At 39.8% G+C, this 24,478-nt stretch overlaps 2 protein-coding genes across 2 annotated transcripts in view; both read right to left on the reverse strand.

The window, feature by feature from the left end:
• Positions 1 to 756: 756 nt before the first annotated feature.
• On the reverse strand, positions 757 to 13,216 carry LOC122654258 (2,4-dichlorophenol 6-monooxygenase-like). Its single transcript, XM_043848258.1, has 11 exons — positions 13,003 to 13,216; positions 10,036 to 10,118; positions 9,801 to 9,936; positions 5,150 to 5,643; positions 5,008 to 5,055; positions 3,536 to 3,710; positions 3,336 to 3,448; positions 3,106 to 3,202; positions 2,791 to 3,010; positions 1,593 to 1,746; positions 757 to 1,220 (listed from the first exon to the last, which is right to left on the reverse strand). The coding sequence occupies exons 1-11, from the start codon at positions 13,199 to 13,201 to the stop codon at positions 798 to 800; spliced, it is 2,142 nt and encodes a 713-aa protein (XP_043704193.1). The 5' UTR covers positions 13,202 to 13,216; the 3' UTR covers positions 757 to 797.
• Positions 13,217 to 15,234: 2,018 nt separating this feature from the next.
• LOC122656377 (probable BOI-related E3 ubiquitin-protein ligase 3) overlaps positions 15,235 to 24,478 on the reverse strand; it is a 49,482-nt gene continuing 40,238 nt past the window's right edge. The window contains exon 3 of the mRNA XM_043850868.1: positions 15,235 to 15,496. Coding sequence (XP_043706803.1) covers positions 15,251 to 15,496 — 246 coding nt within the window. The 3' untranslated portion in view covers positions 15,235 to 15,250. The remainder of the gene's footprint in view (positions 15,497 to 24,478) is intronic.

The raw sequence follows: 24,478 nt of genomic DNA on the forward strand, positions 1-24,478 counted from the left end.
TCTCTCTCTCGTCTTCTTCAATGACTAGCACGTTACTCCACCCCACCTCTTCTGCATGAAGGAGTGCAATTCTGGTATTGTTCAAGCTCAATGTAACCAACCGTGGCTACACACAGCAAAACGCTATTAATTGCAATGAATCTAACCAAATACAGAGGTGAAGGTGCTTGCCATTGAGAACTCAATACCCCAACCTTTTTTCCAACGAGGGCAGTGAAACCAACATCCAAGACCTTCTATGTTTTTCCTGAGACAACATCTCGATCTAATCAAGAATATTACATGCATACAAGTCGTACCCAGCTGGAACATGTTAAGTGGAACCTGGGAACTGCTATAATATCAATAAATAAAAAAAAAAAAAAAGTCATATCTTTAAAAGATGATGCCTTGCCTAGTGACAATCACTAACCCAAGGATCTAACAGGCCAACAACAGTGACATAAATTGGAAGTTCATCATAATATTTTTAGCAGTAATATATAAAAACCTAAAAGAAACATTGACACCAATATTAAATATAGACTTGTATAAAATTTATACACTCATGGTGAATGGCTCATCCATCTATCCATGCATGTATCCTATTAATGTACATAATAATAATAATAATAAATGGGAGATACAGCTGCTGCATCTATAGTTTGCAATCTACAGTGTTGGGAAGACCCATTCCCCCCTAACATCATGTTTCACTTCTGAGATTCCTTCAGTAGGTCCACATCTTTTATTTGCTACATCAAGCCATACACTATCTGGCATAATTATTCCTGTTGAAGCTTTGTTTCTAAGCCATGCTAAAGACAGGTCTTTTTACCCATTAAAACCAAGGAAAATACATTTTCCATCTCAGATGTAGGATCAGAAACTTCTGACTTTGTCCGCCAAGCAATGTGCTCGTCAGGTCTAACTAAAATGGCTCCTCTGTCTGTCATCTGACAGATGTCCCACCATGATGGGGATGGTGATGGTGATGGTGATGCTCTCCTAATCTCCTCAACATGAATACAATCCTTGCTTGACATTAAAGCAGTTTTATTTGCATCTATTTCCTTTACAGAACCAGGTGGCCACATGACACATATCTTCAGAGAAACTCCGAATCCATCTACCACCTTGAGAGCAGCTTGAGCAAGGTTGTAAGACTCATTCTTTGGTGCTATAATGAGAAGAAACTCAACTTTATCTCCAGACACCAGATCCAAAGTAGAAAAAACCTCCTACAAGAAGCCAGGGTAATGACAAATTACCAAAACAATACTAACAAAGGCAAAGGTACCCAGTTAGATGATCATCTCATTTGTAAGCCCAAATCTAGGCATCTTATGCCAAAATGAACCCAGTTGGATGATTATAACCATCTAATCATCAGACATTTTCTCTGTACATACCCCACAACATATAATATCTGAATGTCCAAATAAACATAAAATATCAGATGTTGACAATCATATCACCCGGTTATCTTTGTTAAACAGTTCCTAGGCAGTACATCGTCAAATAATATGTACAACCCACTCACATGAAAACCACCTGTCGAACCATTTGCAGATGGTTGGACCCTTGATTCATAAAACAAAACAAATACATACCTCACTTGATAACTTCGGCAACATTCTGACATTCATATGAGGCAACCGCAAACCTGGCTCTGCAGAGGGAACATAGTCCCTCTTACTACCATTAGGTGCTTCAGATGCATGTGATGCTTTATAATTCCCAGGAACAAGCGCTCCTTCAAGATACCTAATATCAATATATGGAGTTAGAACAGTGAAGAGCTTAGTGAGTTCAGTAAATACATCGTAATTACCCAGGTTTTCACCTGAAGCTGATACTAGTACTCCAAACATCAGAAGTTATGAGAATTTATATAATTCAATGAGTCTAATCAGCAAGCAAGGTGGACTACTAATAAAAGCAGGCCATGTTTATTAAACAGTCTAAGACAGTGATCCACTACGACTCTGTTTGATTGCAAGTGAAGGCAAGCAAAAGGAAGTGAAACTAATTTAAAAAAGAAAATCTGAGTACTTTGTAATCATGATTATACATTCTTACCAAATATGGTAACTAAACTTTTCAAATGAAATCTTTATGTTCCCATTCAACTCCAAGGAGTTGGACAAAAAGTAATGTAAAAAAGTAAGGAGAAGAGTTTTCTGTCCGGAAGCGTGGCCTCTGCACCAGCGCAGGGGCCAATGAGAGCGCATGCAGGAGCATCAACAAAGGTGAAATTTCCACCTTACATGTGGGCAGGGCCGGTCATGTCACCCCATCATGTGTCTAGGCACAAGAGCCATGCTCCCAGACTGTCCTTTTTCCCAAAAGTTTACTAGAAATATAAATTTTTTGAAATCGTTTCACAATCATTGTTGGTAACGATTACAAAAGTTTCTGTTTTACAATTGTTTCATTTCATTTCCATTCCTGTCACTTGCAGCCAGATAGAGTCAAATTGAATTTTAGAGCAAAATTGGCTTAGCAGAGGGAACCCTTCCACCATTGCATGAAGCTATAGCATAACTCTATAAACTCAGGTTAGTATTAGTTGCATTAAGTAGGTCAACCATTTGGGGGAGTGCCAGGTTTAGCCCGCACCACTCCCACCTGAACTTGTCGCATCAACTTGATCAGGTATCTGGGTACCAAGGTGAATAAAACCCCCTTCCACAAGGAGGTGCATTTACACTGTAACTTTACAGTTTAGGTACCAAGTTAGCCAGAACACATTCTGCAGCATAGCAAAGGAGATCTTTTGGTGATTTAAAATAAAAAAGCCACTGAGACCTGAAACCAAGATCTTCGGCAGGAAACTGAAGCCGGAGGCTCTTTCCTTCATCAAATATACGCCTCACTTTGGCAAGCCTCAAAGAACCAAGAGGGTTATTGTCATTCAGAAGAGATTTTGAAATTTGTGCACGACCAGCAGCAAAGATTCCAGCCAAGATTGCTCTCTGTACGCCAGATGGTAGAATGGAACCCATCCCACTGTTGATTATTCGATGTACTGTCAAACCAGCAACAAATAACAAAAGTTAAATAGAGCTGTGCATTCTACGCTAAAAACTGGAAATAGAATGGAAGTTGTCAGTTCTATTTTACCAGAATTTGCAGCAGCTGGGTTAATACCAAGAGCAGTAGGAACTGCCATGGAGCCTTTAAAGTTCTGAACACTTAGTCTAGCATTGAAAATAGCAATCTGCTAATAGTCAAAGATGGGTATCAAGTCTAGTATTGAAAATAACAATCAGCTAATAGTTGAAGATGTGTGTCAAGGACCCTTCTGAAAATAATGATGAACACTAGTACTCTTATGATAAAAGAAGCTATACCGGCTTGCGTTCCATTTCATAAGTCTGGAGAATTGAATGTGGAGATATATCCTGCAACACAGAAGCTATTTTCCATGCCACGTTATGAGCATCCTGGACACCAGTGTTCATTCCTGCATCAATCATGTAGAATATATTTAAAAAAAAAAAGAAGCTACAAACAGAAAGGCTTCCAGGTATGTTCATGAGAAGTCCCTTACCAAAACCACCAACAGGAGGAAAACGATGAGCTGCATCACCAGCAAGTATTACTCGATTATCACAGGCAACAAACTTCTCAGCAACTTCAGCATGCATCACCCATGGCTTTATGTCAATCACATTTAAGTCCCCAAGCTCCCAGCCAACTATTTTGGAGATTAACTCCTCACATGCCTACAAAAGGTAGACTGCTTTCAACAGCTACAACAGTAGAGAGGCCAACCCCTCATTTCAGGGAAAAGAGGGGTGGGGGGGGGGGTAGGCTTGTCAACCGGTACGGTTTTGGTACGGTATCAAAAATAAGTACCCAATACCGATACCGTACCATTTCGGTACGGTTTTGGTACGGTATAAAAACGGTATGGAAAACGGTATGTGGTGTGTGAAGTCTGAGAGTTGAATGCATGGATATTTATAAAGGCATAACCATAGTTCAAAATCTCGCGAAATTTCTGCGATATTTTGCCAAATTTCGTATATCTCGAGCTGTCCGAGATACGATACCAATCGGAAATGGAAAAATACCATATTTCGACGATATCTTGTGAGATATCGACGAAATATTGAAAAAGTCACGTGCAATATTTCGAATATTTCGGTAATCTCGTTTTGAAAATTTCGGAAATCTCGGTCATTTTGGCATTTTACACCCACAGAAAAATACCATATTTCGACGAAATTTCGGTATCTCAGAAATTTCGGTCAGACCGAAACACCGAAACGAAACAAGATTTAGTACCATGGGCATAACTAGTAAAACTGCAGGGGGATCCGTGACCTTATCGTCCTTTTAGTTATTAATGACATGTGACAGTTTGACAGAAAAAGTCTTCATTCTACTGAAAAAGCAGTCTTCAGTCCTAATAAGTTATTACCCAATAAAAAAAAAGTCCTAATAAGTTGGTTGCCCAACGTATAAATATAAAAAAGGCCAGATATAATTTCTCGATCTGCACAATGGGTCGATTGTTTATTGTTTCAAATTGTTTGGTCAAGTCCGTCGCTGCCTTTACATCATGAATTGGTATTGCGTGCTGAACTACCGTTTTATTTATTTAATTTTACAACTATACACTCCAAAACGGTACGGTTTCGGTATATACCAACGGTATTGTACCTAATACCGATACCGTACCGTACCGTGGTCAATACCGTTTGACCATACTGTTTTTACAGCGGTACAGTTTGGTAAAGTTTTTACGCGGGCAGTTTCGGTTTCGGTATACGGTTTCGGTTCCAAATTGACACCCTTAGGGGGGGGGGCAGTAATGTGTTATTAGCTATTCCTCCGAATTCCCTAGATGTCTACCACACTTTAGTGCTGGTAGGGTTAATTATGAACATGTTAGTCCCAACACTCCCATCAGACTACAAGCAGTTCCATTTGATATTTTACAATGCAAAGAACACTGCATATCACCATGGACCATATTTCCATGCTGCTTACACATTGTGAACAGAATGAAAATACCTTGGAATTGAAATCCCTTAGGTTCTGCTGAGGAGGATAGAAGGGCATCTGCAGGGAAAAGGAAGACAATTATTATTATGAGAACACCAACCCAGCATTTATAACTTCCAAGCCAATCAACATTCAAGGTCAGACGTACTACCTGTAATACAAATTCACCTTGGCTGAGATCATGTGCAACAAGAACCCCCATAGCATCCTTATTGAAAATAAAGAAAATCATTCCTGGCCTCTCATGAAGTAGGTATTGTCCAAGGTCTTGGCTCAAGAAATGGATGCTGAGAAATTTTTGTAACTCCCTTTCACCTTGCATACCTATACCCATCAGCTTTCTAACAATGCTTCCAGCACCATCAGCACCAACAAGAATTTTACAGAGGATATTTCTTTCTGTTTTCTTCCCTTCCTTGATAAAGGAAGCACCCACTGTAAGACAATGATCAGAAGCTTTGATCGAAACACACTCATGTCCCATCAATACCATCCTTTCCCGAAGAAGTCTATGATTAAGTTCTTCAATTCCATCACCATTAGAAATGTGAAATTCAAGATTCTCTAGCTGCTTAAGTAGTAACCTAGTAAGTTTGTACTGTGAAAAATGTGCAACAGATACTGGACTGACTACCTGTTCAAAGTCTGGAAATAAGAAATATTAGGATGGATCTTTATGCTTCATGGTTGGTCAAAACTAGGTCCCAAGGATTATGACAAACATATCCGCAGGAAGGTCTACCAGAAAAGGAAAAAAAAATAGAGGTGGAGGATGGTTCTTATGTATGTAGTGTGAGAGTGAAGATCAGTCCACTTGGGTCATTTTCTACACAAGATAAACCGAAAGCAATGGCATGACAAAAAGCCACATTCTTAGTCATGGTGTGTTATATTACCATTTGAACCAACATACCAATTGGACCAAAGTTGAAGATCCTATGGGGATACCCTTGAAGGTGCATTCCTTCTACTGATGAGCCATTGATTGACCACTCCAAAGGATTTCCCTGGGTCAGATTTCAAAGGGGCCTGAAGCAAAACAGAAGGACAAAGGAGTAGGGAAACACTCCAAGGCCAAGGCCCAAGCACTGATGCAAGGATGAGGAGTAGCATTAACTGAGGCACAGAGTTTCTTTATATATCAGGTAAGATCCATCTACCTAATGAGCATGTTACCCGGATTGAAGTATTTCCTGTTGCATTAAATGGTTTTAATAAATGAGTTTCAAAATATCTTTTCTAACTTCTGAAATATGGTTTTCCCTCCCACAAAGCTTGCACTTTTGTTTTCATGGGATATTCTTTTGGGCAATGCACTTTTGTATGGGATGTTTAGTCCCACTCCCACATTGGAAGTGGATGAGAAAGGAGAGAAGTATATAAATAGTTATGGGAATTATAAGGGACAAGAGTTCTTAAAGGAACGTATCCCTCCTCCCTTGCGCCGGGGGTGGGGGTTTGGGTGCTTTTTCACACACGCATGCCAAGCCGGGCTGGGTCGGAGCGGGGTGGCCCAGCCCATCCCATCTCTCTCTCTCTCTCTACTTTAGGAGAGTGTCTTAGTGGCACATCTCAGCCTTCATTAACATCTTAGAACATCAACTTTAATTTGACACTCTCCTACCGCATCAACACAACAGATAAGTCATTCTCGTATAAAATCTTACCCTATTTTACTACAGTTCCTCTCATTTTCATTTCTCACTGCATTTTCTTTTTATTTTATGTTTACTCAAGTCATATAGAACGCAATTACACATTCTCATATTTCTGGATAAGTCATCTGAAAAAATGGATAAGTCATGTGATTCATACCTAATTGTACGCAATCTATATGATGCAGATTCATCATCAAAATAGGCTTATTTTATTAGGAATAGGTCTAGGGTTGGGTTCTATACATGTTGGGCCTTTGATTCCACGTTTCAATGTAATAGGTCACTTTATGGACCTAAAGTATGGGTAATAGGGTTTTCCTACGAGATTAGATGTTTTAGTTCCATACTAAGTTTTATTTTGGTGTTTTTGCTCTTAAATTGAACCGGTTCAACCAGTGGTTAAATTTAAGTGACTTTAGTAGTTTTTCTTTTAAGTGTTTAGCTGCGCTGGATTAGGACTCTGTTTTGAGTCTATTTCAGTTTCCTAGTCAGTTTAGGTTACCTAATGGGTTAAGGATTGAGTTAGGTCTTTCCTTTTTAGTGTAGGAGTCTATTTTTTGAGTCTTTTATATAAGGTTGTAAGGGGGGGGGGGCAAGTATTGAACACGAATTTTGATAATTATGAAAAGCTTTTTTGCTGCTCTTCTTCTCCATTGAAGATTTTTGACTTGTGTTTGATCAAAGCTGGTGGGATTGGTGTTTGATCCAATCGACACCTTGCGGTGTGAGCTCCGGGTGGTTCTTTTGAAGCTTCTTTTGGTATTCTTAGAACATCAACTTCAATTTGACACTCTCCCCTACCGCATCAACACAACAGATAAGTCATTCTCGTATAAAATCTTACCCTATTTTACTACAGTTCCTCTCATTTTCATTTCTCATTGCATTTTCTTTTTATTTTATGTTTACTCAAGTCATATAGAACGTAATTACACATTCTCATATTTCTGGATAAGTCATCTGAAAAAATGAATAAGTCATGTGATTCATACCTAATTGTACGCACTCTATATGATGCAGATTCATCATCAAAATAGGCTTGTTTTATTAGGAATAGGTTTAGGGTTGGGTTCTATACATGTTGGGCCTTTGATTCCACGTTTCAATGTAATAGGTCACTTTATGGACCTAAAGTATGGGTAATAGGGTTTTCCTACGAGATTAGATGTTTTAGTTCTATACTTAGTTTTATTTTGGTGTTTTTGCTCTTAAATTGAACCGGTTCAACCAGTGGTTAAATTTAAGTGACTTTAGTAGTTTTTCTTTTAAGTGTTTAGCTGCACTGGATTAGGACTCTGTTTTGAGTCTATTTCAGTTTCCTAGTCAGTTTAGGTTACCTAATGGGTTAAGGATTGAGTTAGGTCTTTCCTTTTTAGTGTAGGAGTCTATTTTTTAAGTCTTTTATATCAGGTTGTAAGGGGGGGCAAGAATTGAACACGAATTTTGATAATTATGAAAAGCTTTTTTGCTGCTCTTCTTCTCCATTGAAGATTTTTGACTTGTGTTTGATCAAAGCTGGTGGGATTGGTGTTTGATCCAATCGACACCTTGCAGTGTGAGCTCCGGGTGGTTCTTTTGAAGCTTCTTTTGGTATTCTTCGTGCAAGATTCAATATTTATTCAAGTTTCTCCATTCAAACAAGCTGCTGCCAAGGATTCTCTACAACAACAGTAAGCCAGAATCATCCCAAACCCTAGGGGTGTCAACGGGCTGGTTCGGGCCGGTTTCGGTGTGACTTTTATAGAAACCGAAACCAAACCATTAAGAAATGTTCGGTTTCGGTTTCGGTGCGGTTTGGTTTCGTGTCGGTTTCGGTTTATGATAACGGGTTGATATCGGTTTGGATTCGGTTTGGTACCGGTTTTATATAACTATTAAGGTCCGGTTAGTGCTAATTTTTCTTCTCTTTCTCTTATAAGTACATAAAATATTTCAAATATAATGCATTTTTGTATCCTATGTCCTATGGCCTATGGATACAATTGGTTGGGTAATCACTAACAAAGGATATGAGATAAAGTGAGAAACTATCACAACACATTTAGGGGCAATGGGGCATTAGGCATTTACTAATTTACTCATTTATCGGGTTAGGTCGGTTCGGTTTGGGTTCGGGCCTAACGGTTCGGGCTACCGGTGCACCATCGGGCTAGCCCAAACCAAACCAAACCGTTTGCCTCTCTGGATCCACAAACCGAACCGAACCATTAAGAGTTCGGTCCGGTGTGGTCCGGGCTCGTTCGGGCATGTTTCATCGGTTCGGGTTGGGTATTGACACCCCTACCAAACCCCAACCTTTCTTCTCCTAATCTTTTAAACCACCTACCCTAGCATTCCCCCATCTCCAAACTTTTTTCCCATAACCTAATTTTCAGTCCAGACCAAACCAACCATCAAAACATGCCCATATTTGGATCGAATACTCCCCTGCCCCATAGGAGAACTCGATCCAAATTGTTGCCCGAGTCAACCCATCCTAAACCCTAGATTCCATTATCTTCTTCTTTTCGAAAACCCTAAACCCTAAACCTAACCTTGCTACCGATTCTAATTAACAAACCTAGACTTGTTAAAACTTAACAACACCTTCACTGATAGACTCCCCAACATTGACTTGACCTAACTGTACCTTCAAACCCTAACCCTAATTTCACAATTTTCACCTATTTTGACCTAGCCGAATTGCCTAGTTCATAGCAGATCCTGGTTATTGGCTTCTAGTTGGTCTCCTACCAATCTAGAACTACATTACTATCTTTTCGCTTTTTGGTTTTGGTGGAAGCAATTTATGATAATCCACATGCATATTGATTACTACCAACATTTTTTTCAAATTAAACATCTAACAGAATGCAATAAATCCCCTTTTCTTGTTATGAACCTAGTACCTGACAAAACAAATTACATGTGAATGATAAACATTTATTGTGCCCCCTATAAGCAGAATATGAATAAAATCGTGTATTTAAAAAATACTTTTATGAGAAAGTGTCCTTTTGAGCTTTTATGTCTCCCTTTAGGGATGCAGAAATGCCTCTCACAGAAAATTAAAAGAACTAAAACCCAGAAAGCCCTTATTCTTAAGCAACCATTAGAATTGATGGATTCAGAAGTGAGGTTATTAGTATGATGAAGTAACCATACCTTGAGGTTGCATCTGATCTACTGACCCAAGAATATAACCCGAAAGCGAGGTGCAGTATATGTACTTCCTCCATGAATCTACTGGTGGCTGCAACTTTTGGATCTCCTTTGCCAGGCCATTCAATTTGCGGAACACCTGATGAGGGACTCTAAGTTGAAGCAGAATTAAAAATTTGAAGAAATTTATTACTAATACGAAAGCCAATCTTAATCAATCCTCAGATAAGAACAAAACCTCCATAGATCGATTATTTATAAAGTGCGCTTGTGGATGTTGTGAAAAGGTTTTGCTTTTCTCTAAAACCGCACACTTGACACCTGCAGAAGTCAAAAGATTAATATACCAAAGCAAAATTTCTAGCATTACTTCCACCTTAACTGAAAACAAAAAGAGATTATTTAATAGGTTATTTACTTGGCAGGCTAGAAGAGTTAAGATCCTAAATAGAAGTTGTAATTTTACACAAACTTAGCCTGCCCTCAGAATAGAAAGCTTATTATTAAAGCCTTAAAAGATTAGAGTAATTTTCTTGAGTGAGATTGAAGACACCAATAAATAATGCACAAACTTACTTATCATATATTATGATCAGGTTTACTTCTTAAGTTGAGTTATATATGTTGTTGTGTGCTGATATGCATTGTTGTAACCCTTACTTAACAGCTCATAAGCGGTTGCAACATGGTATCAGAGTCAAGATGTCGGATATTCGATACTTGTTAAGTGTGGGGGGTTTATGTTATGTGTTATTGTTCCGCAACGCAATATGCCCCTTGGTGCCACGTGCAAAGCCCCGTGTGTGTGTGTGTGTGTGTGTGTGTGTGTGTGTGTGGGTGGGGGGGGGGGGGGCGACACGTGTGGAGGAGGGGGTGTTGTGTGTTGATATATATTGTTGTAACCCTTACTTAACCAGCTCGAGCTTTTGGGATAAGCGGTTGTAAGTTGTAACAATATAAATTAAAAAAAAAAAAAAAAGGGTTGAAAATTATGTTCTTTCATATTCTCGTAATTTTGTCCCAGATAGGCACTTCAAATACAAAGCACACAAGCAAAGAAATCTCACATACAAGTACTTCAAGATCAGAAACCCTTGACAAAGATGAACAGACACACAAATAGAGAGAAATAGAGAGTGAGTGGAGGCAGGATTACTACGGGAAGTCCAATGGTTTGACCAACAAGTCAAAAATCCAAGCCATGAAGATCTGCCTAAATATTTAAATTCCGACAAATATATGATATATAGGTTGGGGCAAGTGAAAAACTCTGACAAATTTAGGATATATATGTTGAGGCAAGTGAACTGTTGGGACTACTCAAGCGTTCCAATTCAGATTCATCTTATCATTCAAATTGCATATCAAAATGCAAATTAATGGATTTTGGTCCCCCAATGGTATGCGGGTAAGAAACTGGTCGCTTACCCTTCATGAAAATGGCTGAACCAACTGGTCTGAACAGTGAGATAAACCATGCCATCTAATACTAAATTACATTAGTTTGTGGAAAATGAATGCTGAAAGTTTAGAAATGGAAATCCTTAAGTTTTAGCCAGGTTAAGTTAGTAATCTATCTGAGCATCCTGATGCAGTAGTAATGCAGTATTATGCTAGAAAAGAGAAAGAAAACCAGTTCCTATGGGTTGGATTGGTTTTGTCTGGTTCAATTAACAAGTTCTCTGATTTCGAACTGGCATATGTACTATTCACATATTACTGTTCAGGCTAGATTATTTTTGGATTTTATTTCCTTATTCTTATTATTACGAAAGCTATTTACCTAATTAGGAGACTTATGGAAAGATATAGAGATTGCAAGAAGGATCTTCATATGGTCTTTATTGACATAAAAAAAAAAGCTTATAACAGAGCCCCTATAGAGTTAATCTGGCAAGTACTAGAGAAGAAAAGTGTTTCAAGTAAATATGTGGACATAATAAAAAATATGTATGATGGAGCAGTGACAAGTGTAAGACCTGTAGGCGGACAAGGTAGTGAATTCTCAATTACAATTGAATTACATCAAGGTTCAGCTTTAACACCTTATTTGTTTGCGCTTAACATGGATGATTTAACCAAATAACCAAAGACATTCAAGATGAGATTCCTTGGTGTATGCTTTTTTTTATGATAGTGTTTTGGTGGATGAGACAAAAGCAGGAATTAACGTCAAATTAAAGTTATGGAGATCAACCTTGAAATCAAAAGGTTTTAAGATAAGTAGAACAAAAACGAAGTATATGATGTATAACTTTGGTTACACTAGGACAAATAATGAGGTGATGAAACTTGATGAGAGGGAAATTCTGCCAAGTGATTATTTTAGATAACTTGATTCAATCATAAAAAAAAGAAGGTGATATAAAGGATGATGTTTAACAAAGAATTAAAATAGGATGGATTAAGCGGAGAAGTGCGTTCAGAATGTTATGTGATCGACATATTCCTTTAAAACTTGAAGGAAAATTTTATAGGACAATCATACAACTGGCTATGATGTATGGTGCGGAATGTTGGATTGTTAAGAAGCACCATATATATAAATTCAGCGTGGCTGAGATGAGGATGTTGAGATGGATGAGTGAAAAAACTACGAAGGACAAAGTAAGGAATGATCATAGAGCTGGTTTGGGAGGAGCTCCGATACATGATAAGCTACGAGAAAGTCGTTTGAGGAGACATGGCCATGTTTAACGGAGGCCTTTGGATGCTCCAGTCCGGAGGAGTGATTTGATTTAGATTGAAGGAACTAAAAGAGCCAGGGGTAGACCCAAAATGGCCTTAGGAGAAGTGACGAGGAAAGACATGCATAGCTTAGGGTTTGTTTCAAATATGACCTCGAATAGAACTGATTGGAAGGCAAGGATCCATGTAGCCGACCCCATTTAGTTGGGATAAGGCTGAGTTGTTGTTGTTGTTGATTATATTATTATTTTATTATTCCACCACATCCTTTACTACCGTTTCCCTTTTCCTTTCTCCACATTGATCCCATTATATGTGGAACCTACGAATTTTTCGTTCCCACCCTGTTTTGCCTGCCAAACAAATAGGGCCTCTAGGTTATCCCATAAGGAAACAAGATAGGAAAGAAGAATGAAAAGCATTTAAATCAGATGTTCAATGAGAATACAAAATCAACCACCAAACCAATCCTTCAAAAGCACAAAAATTAAGAGGAAAAAAACAAGTCGCAGAATACCTAATTTTGTAAGAAGAATGGAGAGAACGAGCCCAACAGGACCCGCACCAACAATCAAAACGGGAAGAACTTCATCATTGCAGCTAAAATTTTCCTTCAAGTCTGAAAAACTTCTCCTAGGAAGATGCTCAAGCGGGTACAGTTTGATTCTGGTGCTGCTGAACCCTTTAAACCTCATCATAGATCTGGGAACCTCCATGACCTGAAAAGGACAACAGTTTAGTAACTGGCCGTATTAAATTAGAGAGAAAGAAATAGAGCGGCTGACTTTTGAAATTTTGAGTCTAGTAAGTTGGTAGTTAATTATATATTAGAAAATTTACTAGTGGGTGTCCACTGCCACTGCATCATAGAGGACAGCAACTGAGAATCTTTCAAAACAGCTTGACAAGGAAGAAACCATATGGCCCAAGTATGTAGCAGTAAAAAGGCTTTTAAGAGAATCCCACATGGGTCCACCTTAGCTCTAATGACCAAACCATGTTGAAGAGTGTTAAACATAAGATTTAGACAGATGGTAGCTTCCTAGGACCTTCTAAAGTTCTAGGCTTTCAACTGTGAATTTCCAAAATATCACTGTTTTTTTTTCCCTCAAAACAGAGGCTGCAAAAACACAACCAGATATTAGAATAACATTATTCACCCGGTATAACAATTAATTATAAATAAATTAGCAAAAGAAAAGAAGAAGAGAATCCATAATTTTCAATTGAACAAATCTCGAAAGCTCATATATTGTAAACAGATGGACATCCCAGCTAATCTGAAGATGTAGTAGCCATTAAAATAGCGGATGCTGCAGATTAGAATCCTCATTTTTCCAATGGCCGTTAATATTTCTTATAATATTGTACCTCTGATTAGTTTATTCAAGGTACAAATCAATTAGCACAATATGCACACACACATTTGAGGAAGAAAAAGAAAACAGGTAGGAAAATATTAAAACTTGATCAACCCATTACAAAAATGAAATCTATTAAGTTCAAGTGATTAAAGTTACAAAAAAACATTGCAAGAAATAATAAGAAGATGGGAATCGTATGACATTTTGGGGATTTTAGGGTTTGGGGTTGAAAAAAAGCCTCTGGTTTGTGGAATAGGTATAGGGCGAAGCAACGGTTACACGGAGAGAGAGACGAGCTTCAAATGTGAAATGTAGGGTTTATGGCCAATCGTTGGTTAACAGACAGCGAGCGAGCGAGAGAAGAGCAAGAGTATTGAAGTTACCTATTTACACGACTAGGCGATTGAGTTGCAGAGAGAGCGACAAGCTTAAACTATGCGTGCGTAGCTTGGAAAATGGAATCGAGCTTCAGAGGAATCGATTTGCCTGGAGTCGTGCTTCAGAGGAGTCGACCTGCAGAGGAGTTTCAGCTGTGAGAGAGGCCGAGCATGAGTTGGGCGAGGATGGGTTTTATCGGAAGATACCTTATTTTATTCCCTTCAAACCCCCCCTGTTTCATGGCTTCTGAGGCGCCATTAATCTGCGGTGTGTTTGACAAGAATGGAAGGTGGTGATATGATCATCGAGTTCAGATCTGCTACCCACATGGGGACAGGTGGGGACAGATCTGAACCCTCCATGGGGGTGCAGGACCCACCTCTAGGGTGTGGGACCCATGCCCCATGGAGGGGTCAGATCAGTGGTTGAAAAGGGAGAAGGAGACGTGTCCTCCATGCAGGATGTATGTGTCGCCTGAAGAGGTCGGGTTCAAACATCGAACACAAGCAATTGAGGAACGAAGATGAGTTTAATAGGGATGCCCTGTTGTGAACTAGATGAATTCAAGATGAACTGAAATCCGAATTCTCTCTGCCCAAACCCCAATTTGTTCATACTGTACATAAGTGATTTTTCTATTTTTCTTGAGCAAATTATATGACCCCCCGGTTTGAGTTTTCTTTTTTTTTTCTTGAGCAAATTACATGCACCCCTGGTATATGAAACAATAACAAAACACCCCTCTAGGTTCCCTTCAATTGTAGTTAAACTTTTGAGAAACCATATATTACCCTTCAATTTTTCCCATGGACAATTTTACCCTTATGAGACATAAGGGTAGCCCAAACTCATCTCTCCCAAATAACGTTCCATTTTCATCTTTCTTTACCTTTCCCTTTTTTCTCCGACGAACTGCGAAGAGGAGAATCAACCGCCAGTGCTGCCAGAGAATAGAAGAGGACCCATTTCCCAAAGTAAAGAGGAGTTGCAGAAAGATTTTTATTTCTCTATTTTTGTTTTTCTCTACAACATTAAGACTTCTATGCTCCCCTTTTGTGGAGAATTATAAGATGGGCAAGAATCGAGAAAGGTTTCACAAGACTTGCACGAATAGAAATGCCTACAAGGAAGGAAAAGAACGCACGATCTTCGAGAATTGAAGGCCTTGCAAGCCATCTTTCTCAATATTGGATGCGCCTGAGAGATGTCGCAACAAGACTCTACATCCTCTGCTCTGGCAGATGGAAAGTAACAAACGTTCTCTTTGACCTATTCTAAAGTGCAAAAAGTAATAGTGGATAGAGTCGAAAATTGCACTTTTGAGAGCACACAGAAGACGGAACTCACAAAGGATCTTGCGGAGCAACCAAAGCTGATCGGTTGTTCATCGTCCCTCATCGGAATCACCTGATTCTGGAGCTTTCCCTTTCTTCATCACCACCTGCATATCGGTAATCTTTTATTCTCTGTAGCAAAGTCTTTTCCTCCCAATGGATGAGTAGCTACTTCGTTCGAAGTTCTCTTTCCAAGATACGGTCCTGACTTTAGCCGTCGCCTGAAAGCAATTGCGATTTGGGTCATCTATTTTCCCCCCCCAATGAGGGTCATCTATCTCCCCCCCCGCAATGAATTCTCAGAGAAGAAGATATACATGATTATCAAGTTGGATCCCCCTCCTACAAGTAGCCGCTCCACAAGCCATTGATACGATCTCTACCACGCCGGAGTTATTGCACCAACAAGTTCGTCCGGGATTCGTCCACAGGCTTCGCACCAATCATTATTTATTCCCACAAGTTGCTCATAATCATTAAGTCTCGTTTGCTCCTCTTGGTTTTGCATGTGGTTTTTGAATTGTATTAAATGAAACTCGAACCCCTCGAGAAGATCCAACCTATTGATGGTTGATCTCTTAAGATTCACCTTGATTTGGCTCAGATCTTGTTTGCATGTTATCATCATAACCCTATTCCATCTTCCAACCGCCATCATGAGATCGTTGGCCATCTTATCTAGAAATCCTCGTTGGCAAACCTATTGTCTGCTGCTTCCCCCCCAGGTTGTTGGGTATAAATGGGAGGGTTGTTAAACCTTCTATTCACCCTGAGACACTCCTATTGCCAGTGACTGCCTTTGTGGTTAAGTCGTGTAATACTACCTTTGCTCCCATGGCCTTCCTCTCAACCACTTCCTCGCTTCTTCCTTCTCCTTTGGAGAGTGTTCTGGCACCAAGGTTTTCGAAGATAAGCTGGCTGCAGAGTTCTCAGCCAAAGTCAACCTTCCTAATATGCAAACTCCCTCTGTTGATGTTACTAAGCAAGCCCTACTTGAGGCCAAGCTGAACTTTCAGTTCTCCATCATTGGTTGGGTATTCAACAAGGTTCGTGTTTCAGCCTTGGAAGTGCGCTCAATGTTTAACCGTGCTGGGCATTCAAAAGCTGTGCGTGTGGATGAAATCCACCTTGTGGATCATGCCCCAAATCGATTTATCATCAAATTGAAGTGCGCAAGAGACATGCATGTTCTCCTCTTCTCACAGCCTTGGACCTACCAAAGACACCTTGTCGCCCTGCAAAAATGGGATTCCAAAATTCTAGCGGAGAAAGTTGTCTTCACCATGGCTATTTCTTGGATTTAGATAGAGAAGCTGCACTGGAAATTCTTCGGCAATGACATCATCACTTCCATCTTTACGAAAGCTAGGCAATGCTTGGAGATAGAACGCCCCACGGGCTCCATCAGTTCTACCAATAATCCTGCAGCAAGGGTGATCATTCCCCTCTCTCACCCTCTACCCACCAAAGTTACAGTGAATCTGGGACCAGCAATGTCATCAGAAGTTGTTTTAGCCTATGAATATAGACCCTCTATCATCTGCCCAAATTGTGTTCAGATCGGACATATCGTGGATAACTGTCCCTTCAAGCCAAGATCGGAGTATTTAGCTGCAACGACACAAGCCAACCCTAATGCCGAGCTTTCTCTGATTCCGGTTGCAGCCATACCCCCTCGCCGATTGAACCTTCTTGCAGAGGTTTGTGGTGTATATGATGAGTTCTTCCCTGTGAACTTGGAAGAAAAAGGAGGAAGCGCACCCCGGTCACCATAATTCCTCTACCCAAAAGTGTAAAATAGAACTGTTGAAAGCAATCATTAACATTGCTCACACTCTCGGCATTGAGTTACCTCTCACCTCAAGTAATACTCGTAAGGTCATGACAGACCTTCTCAAGAATTCTGCTCACAAGTCCGCCCCCCCAAGCCCCAGCCAACCTCACAACCCTCTCAGCCCAACACTGCAATCAGCTTTTACCCTATGTTCGTGAGAAGTCCAAATCTCCCACCTCCTAAGCTTGGAGCTTTCCAGTTGCAAAAGAACACAAATGTGCTAGAATCGGGTACTCTGGCCTGCATTCCGGCTTTTGCCTTCCAAAATCAAAGTAGCGCTAGCACATGGGCTCCCAACGCTGGGGCAGTTACAATCCAGGGTTTTCCTCTGCAACAGGGCCATTTCAAAAGCGAGTTCATGCCCCTCCCACCTAAAAAGAGAGTTGTTCTAACTGAACCGGAGGACTTTTTGGCTTTACAACTCTGCAGCCCAAACCAAGGAGAGCATACAAAGAAAGCAAGGCAAGACAAGGATACTGGTTTGGTAGTTGATACTGAGGCGACGGTGACTGGCCACAACCAGTCACCCAGGAGAAAATGAAATTAATGGCCCTTAACTGTCGGGGGATTGGTCACCCCTTGACAAAGCGGGAGATCCGCAATCTTGTACATAAACAAAGACCTGAAGTTTGCTTTCTGTCTGAAACTAAGCACGCTGGCCATTCCTTGCTCCACTTTTGTCGTTCCCTCAAGTTCTCAAATTATGATAGCTACCCAGCTTCCAATAGTGCAGGAGGCCTCGCCGTCATGTGGTCCAACAACATCCAATGTAATGTTTTATAGAAATCTGATTGGTGTATTCATGTCGATATGGATTTCAGTGATATCAATCAACATTGGACGTTGACTTTTGTCTACATTAGCTGTTCTGAGCATGTGAAAAGATCCCAATTGAATTCTCTTGTTAATATCTCCCTCTTCATTAACAAACCATGGCTCATAGTTGGAGATTGGAATTCTTATCTCAGCAGAGAGGACAAAATGGGTGGTAGGCCGATTTCTCTATCTCAGGTCCAGATTCTAAATAACTTCATCAACCAAGCATGCATCTCAGAAATCCACCAGGTGGATTATCCTTTCACTTGGGATAATCGCAAATATGGGGAACGAAAAATCGAAGCTAAGCTGGATAGATATTTCTCTAATGCCGAATGGTTTGATCTATACCCCAATGCAACTGTTATTTCGGAGATTCATGCTTCTTCGGATCACAGGGCCATTATTCTTCACACGGAACGAGACACAATCAGATTGGCTAGACCTTTTCGATTTGAAGCTTTTTGGTTTACTGAACCTGCTGGTCCTTTGTCAATCCTCAGGGATCTCCATCATATAAGATTTGCAGCAAGCTCAAAGCTTTACAACACGTCCTTAAGGACTGGAACAGATTCCAAGTGGGAAACATCTTCCACAATATGAAGCAAGCTCAGAGGGAGTTATCTCTACTGTACAACATTCACCCTATTCAAAGGACTGATCAATAGTTCATGGATGAAAAGTACTGGCTTGCTTGCTTGAGGAAATCTGCTCACCAACAGGAGGTTTTGTGGCAACAAAAATCTAGATCCAATTGGAATCCGTAGGGTGGCAGAAATACTAAGTTCTTCCACCTCAAGACAATGAGAAGGAGGGCCAGAAATAAGATCAGGTTCATAAATCTGGGGGGTAACACTATTACAGATGAGGAGCAACTAGGCATTGCTTTCACTGACTATTTCAAGAATGTCTACGCGTCTTCTTCTCCCTCATAGGACGATTCATATTTTGAGCATATCAGGGGCAGAGTTACAAGGGAGGATAATCAAAGACTCACCAGACCGGTTACCGATGAGGAAATCATCTTATAGTCAAGCACATGCCTTCAGATAAAGCCCCGGGTCAGGATGGTTTTTCGGGAATGTTCTTTCAAAATGCCTGGACAACTGTTAGTGAAGAGGTTATCACCTACATCAAGAAATTCTTCACACAAGGAACCTTCAGTCTGTCTCTCAAACATATATATTACTCATCCCCAAGGTAGATCACCCCTCCTCTTTCTCGGAACACAGGCCGATCAGTCTCTGCAACTTCATTTATAAGATCATCTCCAGGATATTAGTCAATAGGCTACGCCCTATCCTAAACAGAATTATCTCCTTTAGTCAAAATGGATTTATCAAGGGGCATCACATCCAAGACAATGTTCTTATTTCTCATGAATTGCTCCATAAAACAAAAAAGACAAGAAGAGGTAATAAAGGTTTCTTCTCTCTGAAGATTGACATGCAGAAAGTGTACGATAGAGTTGAATGGGCTTTTTTTACGCAGCACGCCGCACTTCGGATTCGACCCAGGGTGGATCCAAAAAATCATGTTCTGTGTGGAGAGCACCCTACTAAGTATTCTTCTCAATGGCACTCCACTCACTTTTTTCAAGCCCTCCAAAGGTCTTAGACAAGGAGATCCCCTTTCTTCCTATTTGTTCATCTGTGTACTGAGCTTCTATCCACTAAATTGGCAGTGGCCCATCAAGAAAACAAAATTAAAGAATTCAACTGTGTAGAGGTGGGGAACATGCGTCTCATATGGCCTTTGCAGATGATCTTATCTTGTTCGGGGAAGCCTCTATGTCCGAGGCGCGAGCTCTAAGTGAAGTCCTTGATACCTACTGCAAATTTTCAGGTCAAGCTTTAAAACTACACAAAACTAGAGCCCAATTCAGCCCCAATGTCTCTTCTGCAACTAAGAGACAACTACGTAAATTTTTCCAGATTATCCCCACCACTTCACTGGATACTTACTTTGGCATTCCATTTATAAATGGGAAGCTTTCCAAACACCACTACAACAATTTGATAGATCAGGTCACAAAGAAGTTACAACATTGGAAAACTCAGTTTCTAAGCCCAGCTGGAAAGATAGTGCTCATCCAACACCCACTCAGCTATGCCTCTCTACACTATGTCGTGCTTCTAGATTCTATTTTTTGTGCAAACAGTGTTGGACAACACTAGTCGGAGTTTTTTCTGGTCAAGTGGAACCAAATCACTTGTGCCAACAGTCTCGTGGAACACCATCTGCCTACCAAAAAGAAGGGGCAGTCTCAATGTCAAATTATCAGCCCCGATGAGCATTACTCTCCTAGCAAAAAAAGGGTGGGAACTGCTATCCTCTTCCTCCTCGCTATGAGCAAGGCTGATGAAAGAAAAATATTTCCCCTACACCAACTTCCTTCAGGCTGCTTGTCCTTCTACCTCTTCCTGGGGCTAGAAATCGGTCTGCTCAACTAGGGACCTCCTCAAGAAAGGTTCCTTCTTCCAGATTGGAAACAGTCATTCTATCAATCCATGGCTCGATTACTGGATTCCCAATATCCCTCCTCTTCTGGCGCCATTCCCTCTCCCCCTTAAAGCCCCCTCATCGGTGGATTATTTTATTGACCATCAGTCAGGTTCCTGGAGAAGAGAGATTGTTACACCCGCACCCAAAATATATCCTAATACCCTGGGTCAAATTAGACTTTACCAACGGGTAATGTCACGGTGGCAATGGTTAACACCAGTTACCTTGAACTTAAATTACTATTATAAGTGTCCCTTCGAAGTCCTGGAAGTACGGGTCAAAGCCCTGTAACTTTCCTCGAGGTTTGGGCCCTGACAGCAGCAACGGAGTCACGAACGGACTCACTTGACTGGTTTCGCTCGTGGATCCGTCTGTGCTGTTACTTGCCCTTTTGATTTATTTTCCTGTGGGACCCACGTCCTCGTGTCCCGGACACCATAACTAGATCCCCTAACCAGATGGACTCCCACCCTGTAGAGACAACAGGGGTCTCTCGGGTCCGGAATGGATGGACCGGGATCGAACCGCATGGTCATACGCGGTGTATAAATGGGATGGCCTAGGTAATGAGTCACACTGATACCATAAGAGGACTCATCGAACCAAAAGGAGAAGTCGCCACCTAGGTGAAGGGCCTAGGACCCAAAAGTATTTCTCTTTAAGAGAAGAAAATATCTAAACTTCAATCATTGGACAAGGCATCGGACTATTCCCAAAATTTTGAGCAGGTGTCAATTTACAGATCAGGAAGGTGTTAGGCACCTGATCTGCCCAATCAAAGAGATCGGTCTCCCTATTATACTATACCTTAAACAACTTTCTATAATGGTCACTTTCCTACGCTAGGCATACACTACGACATATATTATCCTAAGCCAGATTTCTATGTTTACTGTTCTGATGACAATGATGTGTTCAAATAGAAATGAATAGATAAATAAATGAATCATATGACAATAGATTAAAAAAAAATCAAAGACACATAATGGGAATAATCAAATAATGATGAATAATTAAATATTTAAGATACGAGAATATAGGCCAGACATATCGGTCGCAAGATCCAATTTAATTGATTCGGAAGGATTGATCGAAGATTGTCCTATGCCTATTATGATTCTCGATACTGGATCATGAATTAAAGCCTAAGTCCCATGGGATATTGTCATTTTGATCTTTTGATTTATTTTGGATGCAGACTTAAGAAGGATGAATGAAACTAAAGAATAGATATTAGATAAGATAAAATATATTCGAAGATAGAAATCCAAACTTATATTGATAAATTAGGGATGTACGGCCCTAGGGATACCCATATACCGAACTAGCCAATATAGAGTGTTTTGGTATGCAAGAGAAAATGACTCAATCGTTACATAGCTCGTCATATGGACTGCCACCAAATGATATGCTTTAGGGAGGAGGCTTATAGAAAATAAAGACCTAATTGAGTTCGGATTCAAACCCATTTATTTGATAGGCTTTGTTTGAAAGCTAAATGATTAGGTGGGGACTCGGATGATTTACTGACGATGGGTTTTGATTGAAACCCGTATGCATGTCTTAGGGATATGGAATCCCAAGTTCCAACGAGCTTGACTCAAGATGTAATCGATTAAAAGCGATTTCCTAGGGCCGGTTGATGTATGTCTAATGACTTGGGCCAAAGATCATGATTAGATCCAAACCGTCCGTCTATGGCAATGAAAAAAAAAATCATTTCGAAATCAATAATAGAAAATGGTTTTGGAAAACAAAAGAAAACCAAAATGAAAACCAAAACAAAGCTTTATTTTTTGAAATGGGCCGGACTAGGCCTAGACTAAAATGAAAGTGGATTTGAGGGATAACCCCTAAATGGTGGGCCGGACTGGGCCTGACTAAAACGAAAGTGGACTTAGGGGATAATCTCTAAATGGTGGGCCGACTGGGCCTAGACTAAATTGAAAGTGGATTTGAGGGATAGTCTCTAAATGGATCCATTATGGGCCTGACTGGGCTTTAAGTGGACTAGATGAAATGATAAGAGGATTACTCTTCTTCATGGGCTGTAGGGAATTATTAATGGGCCTAATCAGATTAAACTATGAGATTAGCATTTAACGATGAGATCCATTTATATAATGGGCCTTAGCCATTTAATTCAAATGAAATGGGCCTGACTATACAAATATATCAAGATCTGTTTATGGGTCTGCCTAATCACCATAGGCCTGATTATATGGAATCCATTTGGTTTATGAGGGAATGGGTCAAGCCAATACAAATATTGATGGGCTTGCCTTATTGTCATGGGCCTGATCGATTATTACATGAAGTCCATTTGGTTTAAATGGGAATGGGCCCGGCTGTACAAATATGAGGACCATTAAAATTGGATAAACCCAAATAATATGCATTGGAGCCTGTGAATCGGCTTTCCTCATCCACTATTGGCCTTAGTAATATAGATCCGAAATCTTAGGATTAGATGCAGCTATATGGGCTTACAAGAATACGGATAAAAAATAAAAGGGATCAACCTCATTCCATTCATCATATAGATCATATGAGAAAGAGATAAATTTAGAAATCAGAGGACATAGCGCATATTATACCCACTCGGATTTTATAGGAATGGATTCTGGTTTATGAGACAAATGAAATGCAAAGGTACATGTTATAACTCATGGAACAGAGGCATAAGATTTATCCAATTAAAAAAAAAGAAGAAATAGGTTTCATTCCATGGAACATAACACAGGGAATCTATTTAGACTTTGATATGATATGTTTCTTGAAATAAAATGTATGCTCATCATCCACAGACTAGGGATCATGTTCATTATTCTCAAAGATATAAGATCAAGAGATTAAGAATGGACATTCACTGAGGTTATGAGAAATAGACAGCAATCACACATTTCTTTTTAGATTTAAAAAATTAGCCAAGGATACCACTGATATATGTAATCTCTAGTTTAAAGTTAATCAAGACATGGATCATAGGGAACATGCTTTCAAAGACTAAAAAAAACACCAAACACAGAAGCTAATCAAGAGATACATTTTCGGATCTGAGGTTGCTCAGAAACCGAACTGAAGTGCAATCTTGCATTTGACATCATTCACAGAGACTAACAATGACATGTCTAGATAATTCACTGAGAGTGATCATAACAGAAGATTAAAGGTAGGCATTCTTGAATCTAAGATCAAACACAGAGATTAAACATCACTATTGACAATAAAGAAATAAGATTCCAACAAAAATGTTACAAAAAAAAATTAGCAAAGGCAGTCGACAGAAATCAGTTCAAGAACAGTAGCAAAAATCATTCAATAAAAAAAGAAACTAGATCTAGAAATGAACCCAGACCTACCAGATTTCGAGAAAGAAAAGTAGAACCAGACCTATCAAGAAACGATTTAAAAGAAAATGAAGGAGGATCGACTACCAGCAAACATTCTTCAGCAAGTCAGGAATTTAATGGAAGCACAAATAGTTAGAATCCGTCGACACAAATAATCACCACATATCCGAGCATATTACAAATGACAGTAAGCATCGATTCCCAAAATATGGTAGTTTATACACAAGAAATTAGAAAATGATGTTTGACCAAACTAAGCCCAACGCAACTGTTCACAAGATACGGAAATAGAACGGAATAGAAGACTAGGTAATAGAGATTACATGAACTTTGTTTCAACACAGATCTGTAATGAAATCGAAATAAAGAAAGCATGTAATCGATTAAAACAAGAATCAAAGATAGAGGT

The sequence above is a fragment of the Telopea speciosissima genome, chromosome 3 (genome assembly GCF_018873765.1).
Source record: "Telopea speciosissima isolate NSW1024214 ecotype Mountain lineage chromosome 3, Tspe_v1, whole genome shotgun sequence".
Lineage (NCBI taxonomy): Eukaryota > Viridiplantae > Streptophyta > Magnoliopsida > Proteales > Proteaceae > Telopea > Telopea speciosissima.

Coding starts and splice junctions, on each gene's coding strand:
- LOC122654258 (XM_043848258.1), bottom strand. CDS start 13,201: ATGGAGGTTCCCAGATCTATGATGAGGTTTAAAGGGTTCAGCAGCACC. Junction 10,119..13,002: donor CATTCTTCTTACAAAATTAG/GTATTCTGCGAC, acceptor TGACTTCTGCAG/GTGTCAAGTGTGCGGTTTTA. Junction 5,056..5,149: donor AAGGTGAATTTGTATTACAG/GTAGTACGTCTG, acceptor TTTTCCCTGCAG/ATGCCCTTCTATCCTCCTCA.